The sequence below is a fragment of the Carcharodon carcharias genome, chromosome 13 (assembly GCF_017639515.1).
Source record: "Carcharodon carcharias isolate sCarCar2 chromosome 13, sCarCar2.pri, whole genome shotgun sequence".
In the NCBI taxonomy this organism is placed as follows: domain Eukaryota; kingdom Metazoa; phylum Chordata; class Chondrichthyes; order Lamniformes; family Lamnidae; genus Carcharodon; species Carcharodon carcharias.
In genome coordinates, this window is record NC_054479.1 from 144,285,768 (window position 1) to 144,309,012 (window position 23,245).

At 42.9% G+C, this 23,245-nt stretch overlaps 1 protein-coding gene across 2 annotated transcripts in view; it reads left to right on the top strand.

Moving 5' to 3' along the window:
- Positions 1-23,245, top strand: part of sema3d (sema domain, immunoglobulin domain (Ig), short basic domain, secreted, (semaphorin) 3D) — a 360,181-nt gene that overhangs the window by 278,483 nt on the left and 58,453 nt on the right. For both annotated transcript variants that reach the window (XM_041202541.1, XM_041202540.1), the window contains 4 exons: positions 10,513-10,735; positions 16,096-16,184; positions 18,888-18,929; positions 19,056-19,213. In XM_041202541.1, the coding sequence (XP_041058475.1) occupies positions 10,513-10,735; positions 16,096-16,184; positions 18,888-18,929; positions 19,056-19,213 (512 nt within the window). The remainder of the gene's footprint in view (positions 1-10,512; positions 10,736-16,095; positions 16,185-18,887; positions 18,930-19,055; positions 19,214-23,245) is intronic.

The window sequence follows — 23,245 nt, forward strand, 5'->3', positions numbered from 1 at the left end:
AATTGCCAACCTTAGTGTTTCCTTCAAGTGATGTTTCACATGGAGGAGCACTGATTCATCAGCTGAGGGAGGGCAGTACATGGTAATCAGCAGGAGGTTTCCTTGCCCATGTTTGACCTGATGCCATGAGACTTCATGGGGTCTGGAGTCAATGTTGAGGACTCCCAGGGCAACATATGTCCTTTGCTGGACCTGTCCTGCCAGTGGGACAGGACATGTCCAGGGATGGTGGTGGTGGTGGTGTCTGGGTCATTGCCTGTAAGGTATGATCCTGTGAGGATGACTGTGCCAGGCTGTTGCTTGATTAGTCTATGGGGCAGCTCTCCCAATTTTGGCACTGGCTCCCAGATGTTAGTCAGGAGGACTTTGCAGGGTCGACAGGGCTGAATTTGCCACTGTGGCTTTGTGTGCATAGGTTGATGCCAGGTAGCCTGCCTGGTTTCATTCCTTTGAGACCTTGTAGCAGTTTGATACAACTGAGTGGCTGCTCGTCTATTTCAGAGGGATTTAAGAGTCAACCGCATTGCTGTGGGTCTGGAGTCACATGTAGGCCAGACCAGGTAAGGACAGCAGATTTCCTTTCCTAAAAGACATTAGTGAACCAGATGGGCTTTTATGACAATCGACAATGGTTTCATGATCATCATTAGACTTTTAATTCCAGATTTTTGTTGAATTCAAATTTCACCATCTGCTGTGGTGGAATTGATACCCGGGTCCCCAGAGCATTACCCTGGGTCTTTGGATCACTAGTCCAGTGACAATAGCACTAACCTGTGCAAGTGTAAGGAAGTTGGAGGATGTTCATTTGAGAAGGAAGGAGTGGATGGGCTCCACATTAAGCTTCGTGTCTGTTTGGATGAGACAGATCTCATTGCCTGTTTAAAGAAGCACAGCATATTTTCTCAGTTCAAGAAGAATTGATGCCTTTGAGAGCATTAGCAAAGCTCACTGTGAGTTATGTGGAAATGATCGGCTTTAGGAAGCCTGCTAATGATGGAAAGAGACGGGTGGCAGAAGAAAGAGGTTAGAGAGTGGAAAGGAGGTGGGTCTGGCTTCAATTGGTGGTGTGATTCAGTTGGTGGTGTGAAGGAGGAGCAGAAATGTGCCAGAAGATGATGTTAGATCAAAGTAATCACTTGGAAGTCCAGTAGCTGCTGTGCAACACAACCAAATTATTATATATAATATATAGATAACCAATTTATTGTTTCATAATGAAATCTTGCTGTATACAAAATGACTGTGGTTTTTGCCAACTTAACAGCTGCGACAATTCAAAGTAAATTTTCATGTCAGAAAGATTTTAAAATGTTCCTGAGTCATGCTCCACGTGAATATTTCTTGAGTATATGTATCTGAGTACCTACATCTGCTCACACGTTGGTATATGTCTATACATGTGTAACAGTGAATGTTTGTCACTGAAATCAGTAACAACCTACAGGTAAAATGTGCTGTAATGTTAGAAGTTGCAGCTGTAAAGGTTTCACTTTGCTGCTGCCCTGACATTACTTTCGGAGAAAAATGTGAGTTGCGGCCATTGAATTCCATTCGTTACATGCCAGTGGGTAACATTTAAGGAGACAGGCTGTATGTACGGACAATGAGCGCACAGTCTGCATGATTTAACTTCAGCCAGATTGTGACAGGCCATGACCGCATCATATGGACCTTATCACAGGTTGGCACTAGTCCAACTTCCTTCTTTCACTTGATATATGATGGTGCCAAATTTCCTTCCCTTGAGCAGTTTTATATCTACCGTATCAGGTCAGAGCTGACAGCCGCATTCTGCTTTGGGTTCAAAGGGTTTTGATGCTTCAAGGTAACTTAGGCTGATGTCATTGCCTGTGGTTAGTGTGCATGCAAGTGCATAATACTTCAATAATAGAATGCTTTTAACATTTTGGGAAAAAAGCACAGTTCTGTCCCAGTTTAGCATCTTGCTGGTATCCTAATAATGATTGTAAAAGGAATGTTCTCACTGCAAGTTTAGCATCGGCACACAGCAGTTGCTAACATGGCTCTGTTTTACCTTCAGGGCACATAAGCCTAATGGATATGAATTCCTTTGTTTGTAGTGTTCCCTCAATGTGCACTCTAAACATTTAGATATTATTTTCTTAGAGAGGGACTCTGACATGACACACAAGTTTGCGCGAGATAGGATAACTGGAACTCTAATCACACGTAGGCCTGTGTTAAATGGGGTAATGACTAGAATCTGTACTGAAACTACTGCCCTGCAACTAAAACTCAACACAGATGAGGGAGCCATCCAGTTAACCTTCCATTGGAACCCATTGATTTTCCTCATTAATGTATTTAATTCCTTATGAATGAATCTGGAGCTGCTTCCTTAACCTTAATGAAAAGAAGGTAATGGGGCACACCAGGCATTAATTATCCACGGCTTTATCCCGTTTGGATTGACAGGTTTGAGGGGGGGGAAAAAATCAGGAAAATGTGAAGGATCCGCAGAATATTTAGTGAAACTGAATGCTGTGTTAGCTTTCAGTCCTTTTTTGGATTTTTGGCTGAGCATCCTCATGATATACCCACCAGAGTCATCTGTCCCTGGCACTAAGGGGTGGAAATACCCGACAATTCCACATGTGAGGCTTCCCAAGTTTTAATTGCTGGAGGCAGGAAAAGGACATAAGTCATCATCATGCTTGGAAAAATAAGTCATGAAAGCACTTTTGCTGAGGAGGAATCTCACATTAGAGAAATAGAAAAGCATGGATCTGTTACTGGGTGTGCCTCTGATATTCTGGAAGACACAGAAACTCTTTAAACTGAAAATTTGTGAGCAAACTGTAATTCCATTTCAAATTAAGAATTCGATATTCTTTCATACTTTCAGATGCTAAGCTAGTAAAGAAGCAGCTAATGCCATGTTTATCTTACAAAGTTGCCTCTGATGGTAAAAGTCCTGTTGCAGACTCACCTGCAGGCAGGATTGACTGGTACCAGTATGGTCAGAAACACCAGACATCCCCTGAGAGGTGGGTTCGCTGATTACCTCTGATGGGAAACTGCTGTTCACAGCAGTGATAAATAGTGTTGAATTTAGCCCAGGAGATGGTCTCCCACCAAAAGGGCCAGAAATTGGTGGGGATTCTCAATCGGGTAGGAAAAGGCTGGCAGCCGCAATCACGCGATAGCTGGCCAATTAGAGGAAAGCGATGTGTGTGGCCCATCCAGTAACATGGTAGGGATGGGCCTTTTGCAGATATCATTGGTGATGTCACCTCCGGTGCCTGCAAACGCCCACTCAGCTGCTTCACTCGTGTATTTAACATTGTGATCACCATTTAAAATTGGAGGAGGTTGAGTTAAACTAATCATCGATAAGGCAACATTAATCTTGTCCTGTATCAGGTTGTTGTACGATTACTCATAATAAAATAACAATAGCTGTTGGTTGGCCATAATTCCAAATCTTGCTGCTCTTGGATCATTCTTGTGCTTTCATGTGTTTCACCCAACCCAGGCTTCAATGTCAAAGAGGTTGTGTTGCACTGAGTTTAAGTTGACAAAAATGTCACTGGCTGCTGGTCCACGATCTGAACTGCACCCCTCAGACTGATTCATTGCAAACTCCTTCTGCCCTCAACAAGGCAGCTGTGCAATGGCTGACCTCCCACCTCTGTGCTTCTACACCACCAGCCATGATACTTACTCGCTACTTGCTTAACCACCAAACATGTTTAATCCTGTTCACCAGCATGCAAATTATCCTTAACAGCCATCCTACCTGTCTCAATTAGTTCGCTGCCTCTTTGCATTCCCACCGGCCATTTAAAAATTTTAAAAATTAAAATTTCACCTGAAAGTTGCTCTTTGCCCTTTCCATTTCTTGTGAATTGATAAAGCCCAGCCTTGCAATCTTCACCCCACATAAATTAAATATCCTGAGTTATGAGATAAAATAGTCTGGTCAGGAAATAGTATGGATCTATATGTTATCACACTTCCACTACACTATAATTTCTTCATGAAACTCTTGACTTTCTCTGTTGGAAGCTTCTGGAACCTGGCAAAATCGGAAGCAAAAATTGGATGTCAGGTGCAAAAAACAGAGATTGGCCAATAACAATCTCTGCAAATTTATCTGCTCTGTCGCACCCATTTACAGAGCAGAAGAGAGACTAAGAGTCCCGCTGCCGTGAATGTAACCTTGGTTATCAGACGTTATGCATCCCAGGCCATGGCGTAGCTGAACCTGAACTAGGAAGAGTTTGAGAAGTCACAAGTAAACTTGAAATGTTCCAACTTGGATGGTTGCACATTCACGTTCATTTGCTCTTTACCCCTGGTGGAACCTTAAGGTACTCAGGAGTTTTACTCTGCTTCAGAACTTATGCTCACCAGACATTTCACATCGCCTGCTAAAACTGAGACATCTAACTTTTGATTCAATGCTTTATTATAATCAATAAACATTCTGCCTAGTAAAGTTGTCAGCAGTTTTGCACCACTGTGGGTGGGACAGGATGAAAATATGGAGCTACTGTGTGAGAATGAATAACATCACAGATAGCTTTAAGCAACAGCACATGTTTCACGCAGGAGCCTGGGCACTGAGTTGTGTTGCTGAGAAGCCATCCATCTATCACTCGTCTTCATGGTCTTTCAATCTCAAGAGCACTTTCTTTGCTCTATGATTGACTTATTTATGATCGTTGTTGTGACCGTGACAAAGTTGTTCATTTTACTGACTCAATGACCACAGCAGCCGTGTTTAACTTGTGCGAACAATGAGCGTTCAGTGATGGACACTCTGAAAGAATGAAAGGGGAAGTGGGAAAGATCAAGGTCAACTACATCATGTATCTTGATACTAATCACAGCAGCCTCAGTAGAAAGGAAAGTTGTAAAAAAAAAATGAAACAAAATATGAATTCTTCCATAAACATTTTTAAATCTTAGAGTATGTGGTATCATGGTGCAGAGCCCTGTAGTAGAAGCAGAATTGATTTGCCCCACTGCCAGTTTATATCATTACTGTAACCTCAGAGCCAGGCAAGTGGGGAACATGGGCAGAGGTTTAACTTAAGGGGTAGAATTTTTCACTGAGCGGACGGGTGTGTGCCTGACCAGCTCGAGCGTAAAATAACAGGTGAAGATGTCGAGTGAGTGTCCTGACATTATTGCACAGTCACGCGACATTTCGGTTGACAGGTGCAAGCAGGAGTTGGAACCATGCCCACTATTAATTATGAGGCCAGTTAAGGCCATTAAAAAAGCAATTAAACTGTATTTTACGTTGCCCGTGCGATTTTGTGCTAGTTTCACGGGCAAAACGGGCAGGCAGGCAGCCGACGATTTGCTAAACCTCATCCAAGGGCGAGATAAAAAGGGTCAGCAGCATTGCCAGTGCGAGTAGTGAGGAGTTTTGGAGATTGCTGGCTGTGTATTGGTGCTTGACAACTTCATCTCTGTTCAGGGCTTCATTGTTATCATTTCCAGGCTTTATTTCAGGATTCATTGCTGTCTGCTAGGCCCCCGGAGGATTCAGACCATGTGGACCCTTCCAGGGATCAGACAGCCTTCCCCTTACCCCAGGAATGGGCTGGAGGCACCTCCACCTCCGAGGAAGAGAGGAGCAGAAGGGAGAGGAGGCCAGGTGTCCCACTGCAGCCTCCAGGGGAGGGACCTGTGGGAGGAGAGGCGCAGGCACAAGGGGCGCAGGGCCAGCAGGAAGTCCAAGGTGGAAGGGGCCACAGAAGATGCCACTATCCTGCTGCCAGGGTTTACAGGCAGCGATGCAGCTACCTCAATATGTCTGAGGTGCAATGTCAAAGGAGGCTCTGTCTGTCAAGGGAGACCATGCTCTCCATTTGTCAGATGATCGGCTCTGAGATCAGCTCCGACTGTGTGGGTGGACACCCTATGCCAGTGGCTCTGAAGGTTACAGTGGCCCTAAACTTCTAAGCTTCTGACTCTTTCCAGGGCTCAGTGGGTGAATCTGTGTGGAGTGTCCTAATCAACTGTCCATGGTTGCATCAAGCTGGTGACAGAAGCTCTGTTCAGGCAGGTACTGACCTTTATTCTTTATTATTTGGATGAGGCAGCCAGGCTGAGCAAGCCAGAGGCTTCACATTGATTGCTGGCTTCCCCCATGTCCAGGGTGCTATAGACTGTACACATGCAGCCATCAAGGCGCCAGCAGGTGAGCCCGGTGCCTTCGTCAACAGGAAGGGCTTCCACTCCATGAACGTGCAGATAGTGTGTGACCACAGGATGCTGATTCTACAAGTCTGTGCAAGGTACCCAGGCAGCTCCCACGACACCTACATCCTCAGACACTCCCAGGTGCCGGGGCTCTTCAGTGCTCCAGCCCGGCTGGATGGATGGCTGCTGGGTGACAAGGACTATCCGTTGAAAAGGTGGCTCATGGCCCCTCTCTGCTACAGTGTAAATCCAAGGCTTCATTACTACAAGCACTGTGAGATGGCCATTCACACCAATATTGTCATGGACAGATGGATCTGTGACTGGTGGAGCAGTGAGAGTGAGGTCAAGTGGATTTTTCCCTCTTGCTGGTTCTCTCATCAGCTGGCACAGGTCCAGCCTGGTGGATATGTCCTTCAGGACTCAACCAGCTCAGTCCAGAAATAATTGCCAGACGTTTGTGGGAGTATTATGCTGAAGGGATTAGAAGCTTCTGTCAGTTGAAAAATTTTCAAAGCATATAATGAGGTGGAAATTGCAAGTAATGAGCGAAAATATTTTTTAAGAGTCCTGGGTGGTGGATATTACAACATTTAGATGCTATTCTGGAAAGCATTCTGTGGGTGTAACCAACATTTCATGTAATAGTTGTGATTATAGAAGAGAGAAACAACTTTTTCAATAATTTAATTCTGAAAGCACCAGATTTATTGAAATGAATTATCTAGTTCTCAAAACAGAGACTTTCTCACAAATGTCAAAAAAGCCACTAAATCAAATACACAATAAATTTGTGTGTTGAGAGCTGGGGGAGCGGGCGTGCAGTGTGATGGAGGCAGAGGAACATATGAACATACAAATTAGGAGCAGACGTAGGCCATTCGGCCCCTTGAGCCAGCTCTGCCATGCAATAACATCATGGCTGGTTTGTGGCCTCAACTCCACATTCTGCCTAGGCCTGATAATCTTTGACTCCCTTGTTAGTTGAGAATCTATCTACCTCTGCCTTAATAATAGTCAATGACTCTGTCTCCAACACTCTCTGGGGAAGAGAGTTCCAAAGATTCACAACCCTCAGAGAGAAAAACGTCCTTCTCATCTCTATTGTAAATGGGGGATCTCTTATTTTTAAACTGTGTCCCCTAGTTCTAGCCTCTCCCACAAGAGGAAACATCCGTTCAGCATCCACCCTGTCAAGTCCCCTCAGGATCTTACATGTTTCAAAAAGATCACCCCTCATTCTTCTAAACTCCAATGGATACAGGCCCAGCTTGCCCAACCTTTCCTTGCAAGCTAACCCCGCCCCCCATCCCAGGTATCAGTCGAGTGAACCTTCTCCGAACTGCTTCTAACACATTTATTTCCTTTCTTAAATAAGGAGACCAAAACTGTACACAGCACTGCAAATGTGTCTCACCAGCAATAGCAAATGAAATAAAAGAATTCAATTTCAAATGGTGCAAGACAAAATTAAACACTCTGGTGGGGGTGGTGGGGGGGGGGAAGGGAAGGGACGGGACATCCTGGCCAAGTAATTTTGTGCTTCATTGTGTTGGTGTTGAGAGATTTTGTGAAAACTAACCTGTTTGAGCACTAGAGGGAGTGACAGCACTTGTCTTTAGAAAGGCCATTCCCATTGAATTCTGCAAATTTGAGTTTGTCACACAGCTGTTGAAAATATAGATTATCCTGTGCACGTTTGGGTGAGATTTATTTTACTTCTGGCCCTCTCTTTAGCAAAGCGTAAACTTTATGAAATTAGAAGCACCTCCCCTTTCCCTCCTTTTATGTTCAGGGTTTGCTGTGTCCTGCGATAGGGAGCTGTGCCCTTGTCAGAACACTAGTCGGTGTTTGAAACAACATAGACAGGGAATGACCAATTTACTTAACAAACACTGGGAGTTTATTGGAACTAAGAACTGAGCACTAACCCCATGTGTTCTTCTTCAATCACCTCCAGCGCTAGACTTACAGTTACCTGAGGAAGCCCGCATTGTGTAGTGATTGGTCAATACAGTCACATGGTCAATTAACTAAATTCTCTTAAAGGTACATAGCACGCCACTTTACCACACCTCCCCAGATCTATTGCTTGCTTATACAGGTTGTCAATGAATTTATTTGTTTAGTGTGAAGCTCAGTTTTTGGGGAGGAAATGCCACAGTTTCAATTCTCGATCAGTGTCATCTTATGAAACTCATTCAGCAACCCTAGCTTATGAAGTTCTGAACTGATGGTATTGGTCAAGCGAGGCATGTGCCAGACCATGAGGTTGTGGTTGAATGCAAATCTGCTGCTTTTGATGGCACACAGGGCTGAACTGCTAGATCTCTTTGAAACCTATCCAATTTAGCATAGTGGTAGTGCCACACAACACGATGGAGGGTGTCCTCAGTGTGAAAGCAGAACTTTGTCTCCACAGGGACTATGTGGTGGTCACTCCTACCAATTCTGTCATAGACAGATGCATCTGCAGCATGTAGGTCAGCGAGCGAGATGTCAAGTAGGTTTTCTTCCCTCTTATTGGTTCGCTCACACCCTGTGCAGGCCCAGTTAGACAGGTACTGGCCAGGTGGGGGTCAGTATGCTGCTACTGAGACATCCTTGGTGATGGACACTGTAGGTTGATGCCGGTTCTGTCCAGTTCCAGTGATTCAGATTGATGCAACAAATCACATGACACTAAGAGTAGCGATAATCTAAGTTTATGTTCATTTGTTGGTGTAGAATTATTATTAATGAAGGTTATTAATATCCTGATTTACACATTCTCCTCAAGTAGAGACAAACAGCTGAGTTTGCATTGCTAGTGCGCAACCTTTGAAACTGTCCCCCTAAAACCCTCCAGCTGGCTGCTTCTCTTTCCTCCTTTAATCACCTCTGTACAACTGAACTTTTGGACTGTGCTCCAATCACCCTCTCAAGGGTAAGTGGTGGTGTGTAGTGGTATTGTCACTGGACTATGATGACCATGAAACCATTGTCGATTGTTGTAAAAACCCACCTGGTTCATTAATGTCCCTTAGTGAAGGAAATCTGCCGTCCTTACCTGCTCTGGCCTACATGTGACTCCAGACCCACAGCAATGTGCTCGGCTCCTAAAGGTCCTTTGAAATGGCCTAGCAAGCCACTCCGTTCTCAAGGGTAACTAGGGATGGGCAACAATTGTTGGCCCAGCCAGTGATACCCACATCCCATGAACAGATAAAAAAGAAATAACTTCCTACACCTCGTCCACTTCCCCTCTTGGACCGATTGGATGTAGAATCACACACAGTAAACCTATGACTCCCTGAAGTACGTGGCCAGAGAGTGAGATTCCAACTCAAAATGTAAACACAGATTGCTATTAAAATGTTCACACTGAGCAGTAAAATATATGTTGTTTATGAGGACTTTACTTTGACAAACACCAGATAAGTGTAATGAATGATGTAGACTAACTCTGCTGCCTTCAATAAATTAAAGCATTCCCCCCTTTATGACATGTTAGATCTTTCCACTTCATATAAATTTAACCTTATCAGAATATTGGCAAAGTATCCCCAAGTTATAAACTGCCAGTAAGGAATAAAATCCAGGTTTGAACTTGTTATAACTTTGCATTTCTTTCAGTCCCTGTCTATAATCCTGCTGAATATACTTTTTTGATTCTGAAGTTAGAACAGTTTGCATTTTTATATATTTTTTCATATGAAAAAAAAAGTTGTTTCTTTAACAGTCTTCCCCTTGACATCCTAGAGTGCTTTACAGGCCGAGTGATGCACTTGAAGCAGCAACTAGGAGAGGACACTGAAACACAGTCAAAGAGATGGATTTTGAAGTGGTTGTAGCAGAAGGATTAGGCCATAAATATAAGATAGTCACTAATCTACCCAATTCAGGAGAAGCCTTTACTCAGAGAGCAGTGAGAATGTGCAGCTCAATATTACATGGAGTAGTTGAGGGGAATAGCAAATATGCCTTTCAGGGAGGACTAGATCGTGTCATGAAGGAGAAAGGAACAGAAGGATATCCAATGAGGGTGGGTGGAGGCTTGTGTGGAGTGGGCATGGACCAGCTGGGCCGATCGACCTGTTTCTGTGCTGTAATTCCTATTTAATTCTGTGAAAGGAAGTGGGATATGGAGAGTTGCAGAGAGTGTAGGTGCAGTGTTTGACAGATCTCACCTGATGGAGCAAAGGGCTGAGGGAACAGCAGAAATTTGCACTAATTATCTAATTGCTAATAGTCGTTGATAGTTCTGGTTCTTTTTGGTTCTTGCTTGTTTAAAAAATTTGCTGAAAATTTTCATTTCATGATTTCTAAAATCTTTTCTCCCTCCCACAGTGCCCTAGTAAAACTTACGATCCTTTGATAAAGTCCACCAAGGATTTCCCTGATGAAGTGATCAGTTTTATACGGTATCACCCGGTGATGTACAAGGCTGTGCACCCAATGACAGCACGGCCAGTGTTTACCAGGATCAATGTGGATTACCGACTAACGCAGATTGTGGTGGACCATGTGATTGCGGAGGATGGGCAGTACGATGTAATGTTTCTCGGGACAGGTAACTGGAACATCTACTGACTGAGTGGAAATATCTTTACTGGATTTGGATGAATTTTCCCCTAAATGTGATCCTGTCCAAATCAACACTGGGACATTCCATTTCTTCCCATTGTTGTTCTTTGTTAAACCATTTTGTACAGGGATGTGGCTTTTTGGTTGTCTAATCATATCCTGCCCCTTGCACCTTCTCACTCCCCCCTCCACGACTCCTTGTCACCCCCTCCTCAACCCACCAACCACCACTGTCCGCCACCAATGGCCCCGTTTATACTGAAAACAAACTTGGATGGGATACATTGACCACAACAACTGAAATCAAAGGATTTCTAAGCTGCATGCTCACATGTTCCTTTTGTCCTGCAGGTGGTGCTCTTTCTCAATAGATAAAAACAAAAAAACTGCGGATGCTGGAAATCCAAAACAAAAACAGAATCTTTCTCAATATATCATTCCTTTCCCTTCATGTTGTCTCTTCACTTCCAGTTTAATCTCCATTCATTGCAACCTCTTTTTCTCTCTTCCTCTTCACATCTCTGTGTGTGAAACTTTGAGAGGATATAGACAGGTTGAGTGAGTGGGCAAAAACTTGGCAGATGGAGTTTAATGTAGGAAAGTGTGAGGTCATGCACTTTGGTAGGAAGAATCAAAAGGCAGACTATTATTTAAATGGAGAGAGAGATTCCAAAAAGGTACAGCACAGAGGGACCTGGGTGATCTTGTGCATGAAACACAAAAGGTTAGCATGTAGGTGCAGCAAGTAATTAAGAAGGCAAATGGAATTGTGGCCTGTATTGCTGGGGGGTTGGAGTTTAAAAATAGGGAAGTCTTGTTACAGCTGCACAGGATGTTGGTGAGGCTGCACCTGGAGCACTGTGTACAGTTTTGATACCTGTATTTAAGAAAGGATATACTGGCATTGGAGGCAGTTCAAAAGAGATTCACTTGGCTGATTCCTGGGATGAAGGGGTTGACTTATCAAGAACATCTAAACAGGTTAGGCCTTTATTCTCTAGAGTTTAGAAAAATGAGGAGTGATCTTATTGAAATGTACAAGATTCTGAGGGGCATTGGCAGAGTAGATGTTGAGATGTTTCCACTAGTGGGGGAATCTCAAACTAGGGGAGATAGTTACAAAATAAGAGGAACTCATTTAAAACTGAGATGCGAAGGAATTTCTTCTATCAGAGAGTAGTGAAGGTCTGGAATTCTCTCCCTCAGAGAGTTGTGGATGCTAGATCACTGAAAGTATTTAAAGAGCAGGGAGATAGATTTTTGAAATATCAGTGAGCTGAGGGCTATGAGGAGCTGGCATGAAAGAGGAGTTGAGGCCTGGGGCAGATCTTATTGGATGGCAGGGCAGGCTTGAGGGGCCAAATGGCCTACTCCTTCTCCTATTTCTTATGTTCTTTTGCTCTTTACTATAATATTGTGTCCGTCTTTCAGATGGGGTGTTAAACTGCGGCCTCATCTGCCTACTCGGGGGGATGTAAAAGATCCCATAGCACTATTTTAAAGAAGAGCAGGGGAGTTATACCTGGAAAACCTCAGCAGGTCTGGCAGCCTCTGCGGAGAGGAGCACAGTTAACATTTCGAGTCCGTATGGCTCTTCAACAGAACCTTCACATCTCTCTCCATGTGTTCCTCTCTCTGTAGATGCTGCCAGACCTGCTGAGTTTTTCCAGGTATTTTTGTTTTTGTTTTGGATTTCCAGCATCCACAGTTTTTTGCTTTTATCTTAGAGTTAGCCCTGTTGTCTTGGTCAATATTTATCCCTCAATCAACATCACAAAAACTCATTATCTGGCCATTAACACATGTGGGAGCTTGCTGTGCTCATACTGGCTGCCATATTTCCTACATTACAGCATTGACTTTATTTCAAAAGCACCACGTTGGCTGTAAAATGCTTTGAGATATCCGGTGGTCATGAAAAGCGCTATATAAATGTAGGTGTTTCTTTTTGTATCTTTTCAATGCCAAAGAAAGAAGCTTGTCACTTCATAAAAGCGCCTCTCTGAATCTGATAATATAACATCAGTATCTTAGCACCGAGGAGAAATACACGAGCATTGTATCTAAAACAATTCCTCTCCACAGATGTTCCGAACTGAACTAAATCACATCAACTGAGCAAGGAATGTGGTCTGGATCACTCTAAGAATCCGATCTCATTTCAGGAGGAAACCTTTCAAGAGCAAACACATTTTAGTGATAACAATAGATATGTCAGGGTTTATACAGCGTTTCTAATACCAGTGAAAGATGTAGTAGAATCGATTCAGTTAAAGAAAGATTATGCATTTGTCTCGCATTCCAAAGCATCTCACATCCAGTAAAATGGAATCATTGCTCTTATATAGGCAGACACAGCTGACCATTTGTAGGATTTTCTTGGCATCAGTTAAGAAGGACAGAGGAAGATATTCCTATTATTCTTAATAATACTGTGGGACCTTTTTTAACCCAATCACAAAGGGAGATGGGGTCTCAGTTTCAAATCTTGCCTGAAAGAAGGTTTTGAGAACACAGCACTCCCTCAGTACCGCACTGCAGCGCTATCCCTGACTGTAATCCAAGAGTCACCATGACCCCACAGGAGGCCAGAGTAACAGCAGCTGAGTTAAGCTGACAGCACTGGCATTAGACAGGTGATGATCAAACCACACAGCAGCTCAGTCTGTATCTGTGAAGAGGATGGACTGAGTGTTTATGTATGGAGCTTCTCTCAGACAGGCTGCAGGGAATGCACTCAGTAAAAACGCACAGGGAGGCGGCAACATAAAACTCACCCAGTGAAGAACCTTTAGTGAAATGATTTAATAAACTATCTCCAGTCAAGCAATGAACTGATACCTGGGGTTGAATCTTTTCGGCACTGTTGAAATGTGGTTGGAGGTTGGGGTGGTGATGAAGGGAGCTGTGAGGGCAAACACATTTTAATGAAAACAATAGATTTGTCAGGGTTTATACAACGTTTCTCACATCAGTGAAAGATGTAGTAGAGTCGATTCAGTGCTAAGATACTGATGTTATATTATCAGATTCAGAGAGGTGCTTTTATGAGTTGACAGCTTATGTCTTTGGCCTTGAAAAGATACAAAAAGAAAGACCTACGTTTATATGTAGTGAGGACAGGGAAATAGTGTGGGGGTTGGGGAGGGAATCTGTATCACGATGACTTCCCAATGCATTCCCCCTCTGGGGACTTTGCCAGGGGTAAACTGGGAACAGGGTTGGCTACCCACTCCAGAGAGGCAGGCAGCTGATTAATGCAATTAAGGTCTTACTTAGACACTATTTTACGCTGGTGTTGCAGTTTTCCCACTGTTGGAGGGCCAGGCCAGGGGACATCGGAGCCAAAGGCTTCGGACCCATGACCGGGGCTTGGGGGTGAAAGGCCACAGCCCCATCTGTTAATACTCTTGTGGAAGGGTTTCTTCTCCACCCGATGGCCCTACCAGCTTCAAGCCTTTGGAATTGATGAATCCTATGCAGGCTGCCCAAGGTACCTCCATGTTGAGGTGCCCTCCCACTTGCCTTCCTGCCTTAGCAGCGAACACTTCTCCCATTGGGGCTGCTGGCCTGACATTGCTGAGGGCCCTCTGACTGTGCCTGGAGCCTCAGGGTGCTCTTAATAGGATGGTCAGAGGAAGTAGCCAATGAACAGCTACCTCCCATAAGGCTGCGCTGTGGTATCCCGATGTTGGGGTCCTGATGGGCTCGTCAGAAAACCCAGCACATGAAGTCGTTAATAAAGCAAAGGGGGTGAGAGTAACCAAGGAAGCAGAAGGCCCTGGTGAAATGTGAGAAGGTAAGAGGGGCCTTCACTACATTCACTGTTTGAAACCTGCTTTAATCTCACACCTGACATTAGACAGTTTCCATCTCTCCCACATTCTTACATTCCCCTTTGTCTCCAACTCTTTAGTTTCTTTAATATCCTAATACTTCTGTGCATTGGAACATAATGAATCCAACCTTCCTTTGTCTGAAGACAGTTTTTCCTTCATTATTAACCATCTTACTCTTGCTCGAGATTATCCTACATTCTTTATCTACGTTGTTAATTCCCACCATAGCTTTAAACACCTCAATCAGGTGTTTATCCTCCTCACCTGTGGGACATATAACCCAAGTTTACTCTCTCTCACCAGAACTCAGTCCCATGTCTCATCCTGGTAAATCAATGCTGGAATTTGGACAATGTCTGTATAGCCTTCCTAAGGCAGGACTCCCAGAATTAAACAGCAGAGCTCAAATCAACATGTTTAAGAAGTGAGGTTAAGAGCATTGGTCAACACACAGACTGAGATTTAACCTGGAGACATGAAGATACAATGCTTCTGTGTCTTTCAGCATTGCATTCTCACTTTCATCGAGCGGAAAGTTCCACTAGCACAACGTCTAGTTCTATTCAGTTTTGAGCAAAAGTTAACAAGTGAGATATATTATCATTATTTATTGGAACACAGTTTATCTGAGGCCCTTAGCTGGATATTAGACTTTTCACCCTGTCCTGATTGCTTCCTTGTTTGCCTTCCTGGGTTAGTTTAGTGCCGGGAGGGGAGAGTCTGTCCAAAGCGTTGTGCCACACAGTGATAAAATCTGAAAATAAATATGCTTCAATGCATAATCTAAATATCTGGAAGTGTGCACACAATGAATCACTTCATGGATTGCAGTGACTGTTTATATAAGTGAAGTCTGGACTGGTGCTTGTAATTCTGTCTAATCACAAGGATGTACTTTCCATCAGTCTTCAGGAGAAGGGAGTTAGCCGAGAGCAGGTATTGCCATGTATTAAGGGAGAAAATAATCAGAGAATCAGTCACCCAGTGCCAATGTTGCCATCCTTAGGAGTTACTGGCTAACTCAGGGCAGATTGAGCTGAGAGCTGGAGCAAAGCCTCTCGTTCTTCAAATGTGGTTTGCCTATCAGCAACTATAATGCAAGAAAAAACTTGTAAATATGGGAGTTAGCAAATTATAATTGGAATAAAAGTTACAGGTGCGATCTTGCTTTTATGTTGCCCTGGTAACAACATTGGTGTATAAATAACTTTGCCAAATTTGCTACCTAAAAGCCCCTTAAACTTGCGCAGGATTTTTGAGTAATTGTCTGTTCTGTTCTCAGGGTGTGAACAACACCAGCTAAACGGCAGTGATTGCTTCTCCATAGGTACACTGAGAAGGTGGCAGTGACTACGGGGGTGGCCCATCTCCTTGAACAGTTACAGTGGTGGGTAGGGGGTGACACAGTATTAGAACTGGGCCAGAGTCATTAACCAGTGCACATCACTTGTTGCATCATTTTCTAGGTGAAAAGCCCTTTTAATCTTGATTTTTATATTTCCCTTAGACATTGGAACAGTCTTAAAGGTGGTGAGTGTCACAAAAGAAAATTGGATCACTGAAGAAGTCGTCCTGGAGGAGCTCCAAGTGTTTAAGGTAAGGAAACTGTTCTGAAAGTCATGAAATTTGAAACATGCAAGTTCAATTATAATTGTCCTTGCTGTACTTGTCGATGAAAATTTAACTGTCATAGAGTACAGAAGGAGGCCATTCAGCCTATCATTTCTGTGCCGTCTTTTATTATGAAATTTTCACACTTTTACTTCAAATTATATTTTTTCTGTTGACCTGAGTGGTGACACCTTGGGCTAAATACAATAGATAATTCTGAGTTTATGGGACTATTTTTATTTCAACGTTAAGGTAACAGCATAACACTGGAATAAGCTCTCAAACAGACTCTGGAGGGCAGAGCTCTGAAAACCCATGGTGAAGCCATTTGTCATGCTACATAGTCTTGGTTCACTGTTAAATCTCATTTAAAGAGTGATCAAGTGATTCACTGAATAGCTTAGACGTGTTTTAAGCTTTCACAAAGCCCTTTAAAACTTACTTAGAATGGGGGTACTCTTTTCTAAATTCTCAAACTATAAAAAATGTAATGGTGGAGTACAGGACATTGTACATGTCAGTAAGCAGAATTCCTTTCTGACAGGGAGTCATATAAACAAGCTGCTGAAGCCAATAACTCCAGTAGAGCTCTACCCTATGATTTCTAAAGGAGGGATGCGATAATAACACTGGAAGATGGGCGTACGTTGAAAAGGCCTGTCACTGATGTCATTACTTTTCTTGTTGCTTGTGATGGAGTCTGTCTCTGTTGGTGAAAGAGTCAAAAATTTTGAATAAAAAAATTAACTTGCTGGCAGGCATGTGGGTTTAGATTTACCAGAAAAAGTGCAAAGGAATTGAGTATTTGAATTGTTATTTGTTCAGTGTACATTTCAAAGCCTTGATAATACCTGCACATATTATTATAATTTAAATGATTTCAGTTTATATTGAAAAAAAACTATTTGTTGTATGATGTGCATGCATTCCACTGTAAAGTAAAGGTGGTCAGCAGAATAAGGGCTAACGTGGGACTGGAGAATAGCACCACTCACGGTATGATGTACAGAGTCACATGGTAATAGATTGAGAGAACAGTCTTGAAAGGACAACAGCTCCAAGCATGACCCCACCTTGGATCTGTAAATAGTTAGACTACCAATAAGGGGTTTCATGTTTCAGTATATAAGTCTCAAGAACTCATCGTTGAGACACTACAGAGCACCATGGCTGGCAGTGGGGGGTGATCAGCGCTATCAGCATAATACAGCATGGTTAGCAGCAGTGACCCCTTCTACAGGATATGACATCAGAGACAGTACCATCATCTGACATGGTAATCTGCAGTGTAACGAACGATGATAGCTAAATGCATGGACCCAGAAGAGCATTCCAAGGTATGGGGAGCTAAAAGCAGTTGAAGCCGACAGTGAAGCCAAAATGAAAGACAAGGACAAAGTTCAGCTGCAAACAGAGAAGGAAAAGACAGAGTTAAGATCAGAAAATGTAAATCCTAGGCTGAAGTGCAAGGAGCTAGAAGAAAAAAGAGCACCAGATGTCTCTGACATGCTGTGAACCGCCTAGCTGAATGAAAAGATTCATAAGCTTGAAAATAAAACAGCAGGCAAATATTTGGCTGAGATTGTGAATCAAGTGGAAATGAAGGCTCTATTTGTGGAAAGTATATGTCCAAGAACATGGCGGACAGCACAGGAAAAGAAAATTCGAGTCCACCCTAGGAACGAACGGAGTGCACATTCCCTTTGGAAAGAACGGGACAAACCCACAGTGTCTGAATAAAGCTGAGGAGTTGCTAATAAGGAGAAACACAACTGGAAGGAGTGCAAAAAGCAAATCAAATGGAGTACCAGAAACTAAACCAGAGTACTACTCGCATCCCTCCAAACATGATGAGATGTGGAAGAAATGTCAAGCCTCAAGACTGTCTGAATTTGTAAAGTCAGAGACTTGAGGTGGGGGGAAAAGGGAGAGCAATTAAAGATTGTATTGTAATACTCCATTGGAAAGAAGGAAAGTTGCCTTTGGAGAAGAAAGGGGAATGTTTATGATGTGCCTACATGCCATTGTAGTGTAAAGGTGCTTGACAGAGCAAGGGTTAATGTGGGACTGGAGAATAGCATGGCACACGGTATGATGGATAGAGCCATATGGTAATAGACTGAGAGAACAGTCTAGAAAGAACCCTCTGGAACCAGCCTGCATGGAGACAACAGCTCCATGCATGGCCATACCTTGGATGTGTATATAGTTAGACTTTCAACAAAGGCTTCATGTTTCAGTATACAAATCTCAAAATCTCATTGTTGAGACACCACAACGCATCATATTACAACACTATTTCAGGACTGTGACTAACTTCAAGGGTAAGTTTGGTGATGAAAGACTACCAGTAGAGAGTTTGCATTATTTCCCTTTGTAACTGGTCACTGTTCAAATGCTGAGCTCTGTGCGTGCTTTTTAGATCTGTGCTTCCATTAGGTGAAGGTCTGCTCTGGGAGCTTTGACTCTCAAAATCTGCCCAACAATGTTAGTAAGTATGTTGGTCCAGAATAGGGTGGAGTTACTGTCACTGTTGACCCACTAACTTAATTATATTTCCCTGGAAGCTGCCCGATTTAGTTAATCATTCAGAACTGATTAAATCCTTTTGATCCTTTATGCTTGTTATGAAAAGCCAGCTGAATTGAAAATATGCAACGTTTAACATTTCCCTCCTTATTTCTTTAGGGTCCTTCTCCAATATTAAATATGGAAATATCTTCAAAACAGGTAAATTTTGTAATTATATTAATTCGTATCTGTTGATAATGTGTATTTCTTTTCCAGAAGAAAGCATTACATTAAGAACCACAGGAAACAGCAATTGATTTTTTTTCTTTAACTTTTTAATTACAGCAGCAACTGTACATCGGCTCGAGAGACGGGCTGGTCCAGCTCTGGCTTCATCGCTGTGACATCTATGGCAAGGCTTGTGCTGAATGCTGCTTAGCCAGAGACCCCTACTGTGCCTGGGATGGAACTTCATGTTCTCGCTATGCACCAGCATCAAAAAGGTGGGTTGTGGCCATCTGTATTCAGCTAGTTACGGTTACAAAGCATCAGAAGCCTCATCATTCACACTTCTTAGATTTATTGATTGCCGTGGGTTGTTTACCTTTTCTCTTAGAGCGGCATTACATGACAGACTGCCAAATATAATTCAGTTACTTTAAAGATAAAATCCACAATATTTTATTTCTGTTGCATGAAAATCGACCCTTATCTCACTCCAACTTTTCTTGAAGTGATTTAAGAGATCATTTTCTCATGTGGTAGCCACTCAACCCCTGCCCTTGTCGTTCCTGACTTCAGACCCTCATATTCCTAGCAATATAATATGTTGTAAAGTAATACTTTCCCACATTTTTCTCCTCTTTCCTAAAGTTATAGTCTCTTATTTTCTGGGCGTCAATAGTCATTCAGTGCCATGTTAGAATGCACTTAACTTTGCAAAGGCCCAGCAAATGAGCTGACTGTGGGAGGCATCACACCTAAAACCTAACTCCTTCAAACATACTTTCCAAAACAGAAATTGCTAGATAGCAATTGGGAGTGGGAATCCCAGTTAATTTTGCAGTTTGGTGATCCAGGGAGTCAGAGAGTGAATAGAACACTATTTGATGAGATCAGCTACTTCCACAGAGATCAGAGATCAAATGCGATACTTCCTTGATTGCACTAACTTCACTGAAGTGACAAAATCAGCATGATACACAAGCTAGACTGTACCAATGTTGTAAATGACTTCTCATTCTGCAGGCAGCTATGTGATTCATCTTCATAACAGATTCACTTCACCCTCTGACAATGTGGGGATCAACATTGTTACCATCTCAGTAGAGACCATTAACTTAAAAAAAAAGCCAAAATCTGAAATCCCAGTTATTTACTAAAAGAATGAAGCCACAAGATTTTACAGTTTAAAACAGAAGAATTTTTACTGTACAAGAGTCAAACAAAGCAAACACCAAATAGTATTTGGGATAACCACCTATACTCTAACATCCAGAACCAGCATAAGTTAAACAGGAATTAAAGGCAAATTATGGTTGATTATAAACTATAAATGGCATATTAAATGGCAGATACAACTAAGACAGATCTTACAAATTGGCTCAACAGCCCACACAGTCTTCACTCAGTCACAAGGTTCTCCAAAACTCTGCCTTCCTCATGAAGAATTTCAGCTCCTCCCCTACTAGGAGCTAGTCTGATCCCCAGCCGACAGCAGCATATAACCCAGCTGAGTTCCAAGGGCACGGTCCTCCCCATGACTGTCACATGTCTGCAGAACCTGCTCAACCCGGATTGGATGGGTCACCAATGCTATCATCAAGTAGCAGAAACAGCTGCAGCAACTTATTCTGAGCTTCTGGATCTGGACTCTGCCTTCTTCAACTTGCCTGTACTGCACCACTGGACTCATCAATTGCTACTACCCAGCTAGGATTGATCTGTGTCCTTTTATATATTTTAACCAGGCTCAGCTCGCCCAGATGTTTTGGTTTCCAAATCTCAGTTTGTTTTTGTTTCCTTAGAAAATGGGAGGGTCAGTTTCCTTTCTATGTTTCCATTTTTAGTGCCTGTTTTCAGTTAGGGCTGGCCTCAAAAAATACTTTAAAAGCACAGATTCCCACACAACCCCGAGCCTCAACTTATTTTTGAGCATGTGTCATCCCCAGGTTTTGTATTTTCAAATCGCCTGCTGTAAAAAAGAATTTGATGCCATCATGTAAGAGTTAATCTGCTCCCACTGAGAGATGAGGAAAAGTTAAGTTCCTGCCTGCAGTTCCCACACAGTGACTTCTCAGTGTTACCCAGTGCATGAGACAGAGGCTGGGAGCTTTCTTCAGCTGGGAAGATTTGTCCTGACACATTAGCCAGCAGAGAGTGTTTCATTAGATATTACCAATTAGGACCCTGCTCATCATACCTGCAGAAAATGGTTGTGATCAGAGAAAAGAATTAAAAATTGAGTCAAAATAAAGATAACGGAAGTAATTTTCAGTTTGGGCATGAGTGGGATCTAACACTGGGGGGATTAGTCTCCTGTTGTACAACTCAATCAGGTTTCTGTTCCATTAAGGTTGGTGCAAATGACAGTCAAGTGGCCATATTGTGCCCAAACTGAAAATTCCCTCCAATAGTTTTCTCCACAAAAACTGTTTCAAAATAAAAGGTGGGAAATGTCAGTGAGTTTAATTCAGTTTTATTGACCAAACCATCAGGGACTGTGGCTCAAGACAAGTGTCCTCTTTCTGGAACAAAAACAAAAACAATTACCTGGAAAAACTCAGCAGGTTTGGCAGCATCGGCGGAGAAGAAAAGAGTTGACGTTTCGAGTCCTCGTGACCCTTCGACAGAACTTGAACTGTCGAAGGGTCATGAGGACTCGAAACGTCAACTCTTTTCTTCTCCGCCGATGCTGCCAGACCTGCTGAGTTTTTCCAGGTATTGTTTTTGTGTTTGTTTTGGATTTCCAGCATCCGCAGTTTTTTTGTTTTTGTCCTCTTTCTGGACCTGACTTAGGAACTCACCAATCCACTGCACTATGGATTAAGGAAATATAGATGTAAAGATGCATTTCACCAGATAGTGACTCCTGATATGAGCTGTGGCCACTTGGTGCTCAGGATACAATAACTTCAACTTGTCTTAATATGGAGCGTTTAAAATAGCAACATGTTCAATGGCACTTCATAGGAGTGTTATTAGGCAAAATTTGACATTGAGCTAATGGAGGAGATATTAGTACAGGTGGACCAAAAGCTTAGTCAAATATTTTAAGGAGCATCTGAAAGGACAAAAGAGAGAGATATGCAGCAGCAGCAAGATTTAGCAAAGGAATTTCAGAGCTTCGGGTCCAGGCAGCTGAAGTCAAATCCACAAAGAGTAGTGAAGAAAATCAGGGATGTGCAAGAGGTGGGAATTGGAGGTACACAGGGATCTCAGAGGGTTATAGGGTCATTTGATGTAACAGAGATAGGTAAGGGTCGAGATCAGAGAGGGATTTGGAAACGAGGATCTGAATTTTTTCCCTCGTCAGGTGGGTGAGCAGGAGCAGGTGGGGGTGGTCAAGAAGCCGACCGCTGTCCGCGATTGGCTCAGCTCCGCGATGTCATTGCAGGCAGGCCAATTAAGGCCCGCTCTGTGTGGAACACACGCAGCAGCGCTCATGTGCAGGCGGCAGGAGGCACAGAGCTGCCTCAGGGAGTTTAAAGTGCTTCTTAAAAAAAATTATTAAGGACAGTAAACATTAAAAAAAAAGTCCCCTCATGTGACTCTCTGTCACATGAGCTGGCACATGTTTTAATTCAAAAATAATGTTTTCAGTTAATGTTTATTTGCTTTAGGAAACCTCATCCAGCCCGTGGATGAGGTTTCCTAAAAAATGGAAAGGCCACTTTGTCTTTTCGCCTGCCCCGTCAACCATAAGGTTGGACGGGCAGCATTAATTTGATTTTAATTAGCTTGTTAATGGCCTTAATAGGCCTTTCAGTTATCGGCGGGCACACAGCTGACTCCGAATGAAATATCGCGCAAGTGCACGAAGACATTGGCATGCACGCCCGAAGTCATCGCACGTCATTATTATGCTCGGGCGTGTCAGGCACGAGTCCGCACACCAAACATCAAATTCTGCCTAAGGATGAGAATTTGTCCTTTTAGAGACATCAGGCACAGCTACTAGTGTTAGTATTATAGATATTGGTCTCAGCTAAGGATAATGTTATAAATACAAGTCTGAGCTCATGGCGTCATTACATGTACCAGACTTGATAAGGGCGTTGGTATTGAGTAATGGTAGCGTTAAGTATATTGCTGATCGGCACTAAAGATGTTGTTACAGATACAAGTTAAAGGTCTTGAATATTGCAATGTGCAGAAGCAGTTGCAAATTGCACAAGGCTCAGTGATAGAGGAAATCTACATCTAGGAAGCTGAATTTTGATGGTTTGCTTTGATTGTAGAGTATGCCTTCCTTAATGTGAAAATGGTACAAGAACTATTCAGAACTTCAAAGGAGCTTTGAACTTTGTTTAACA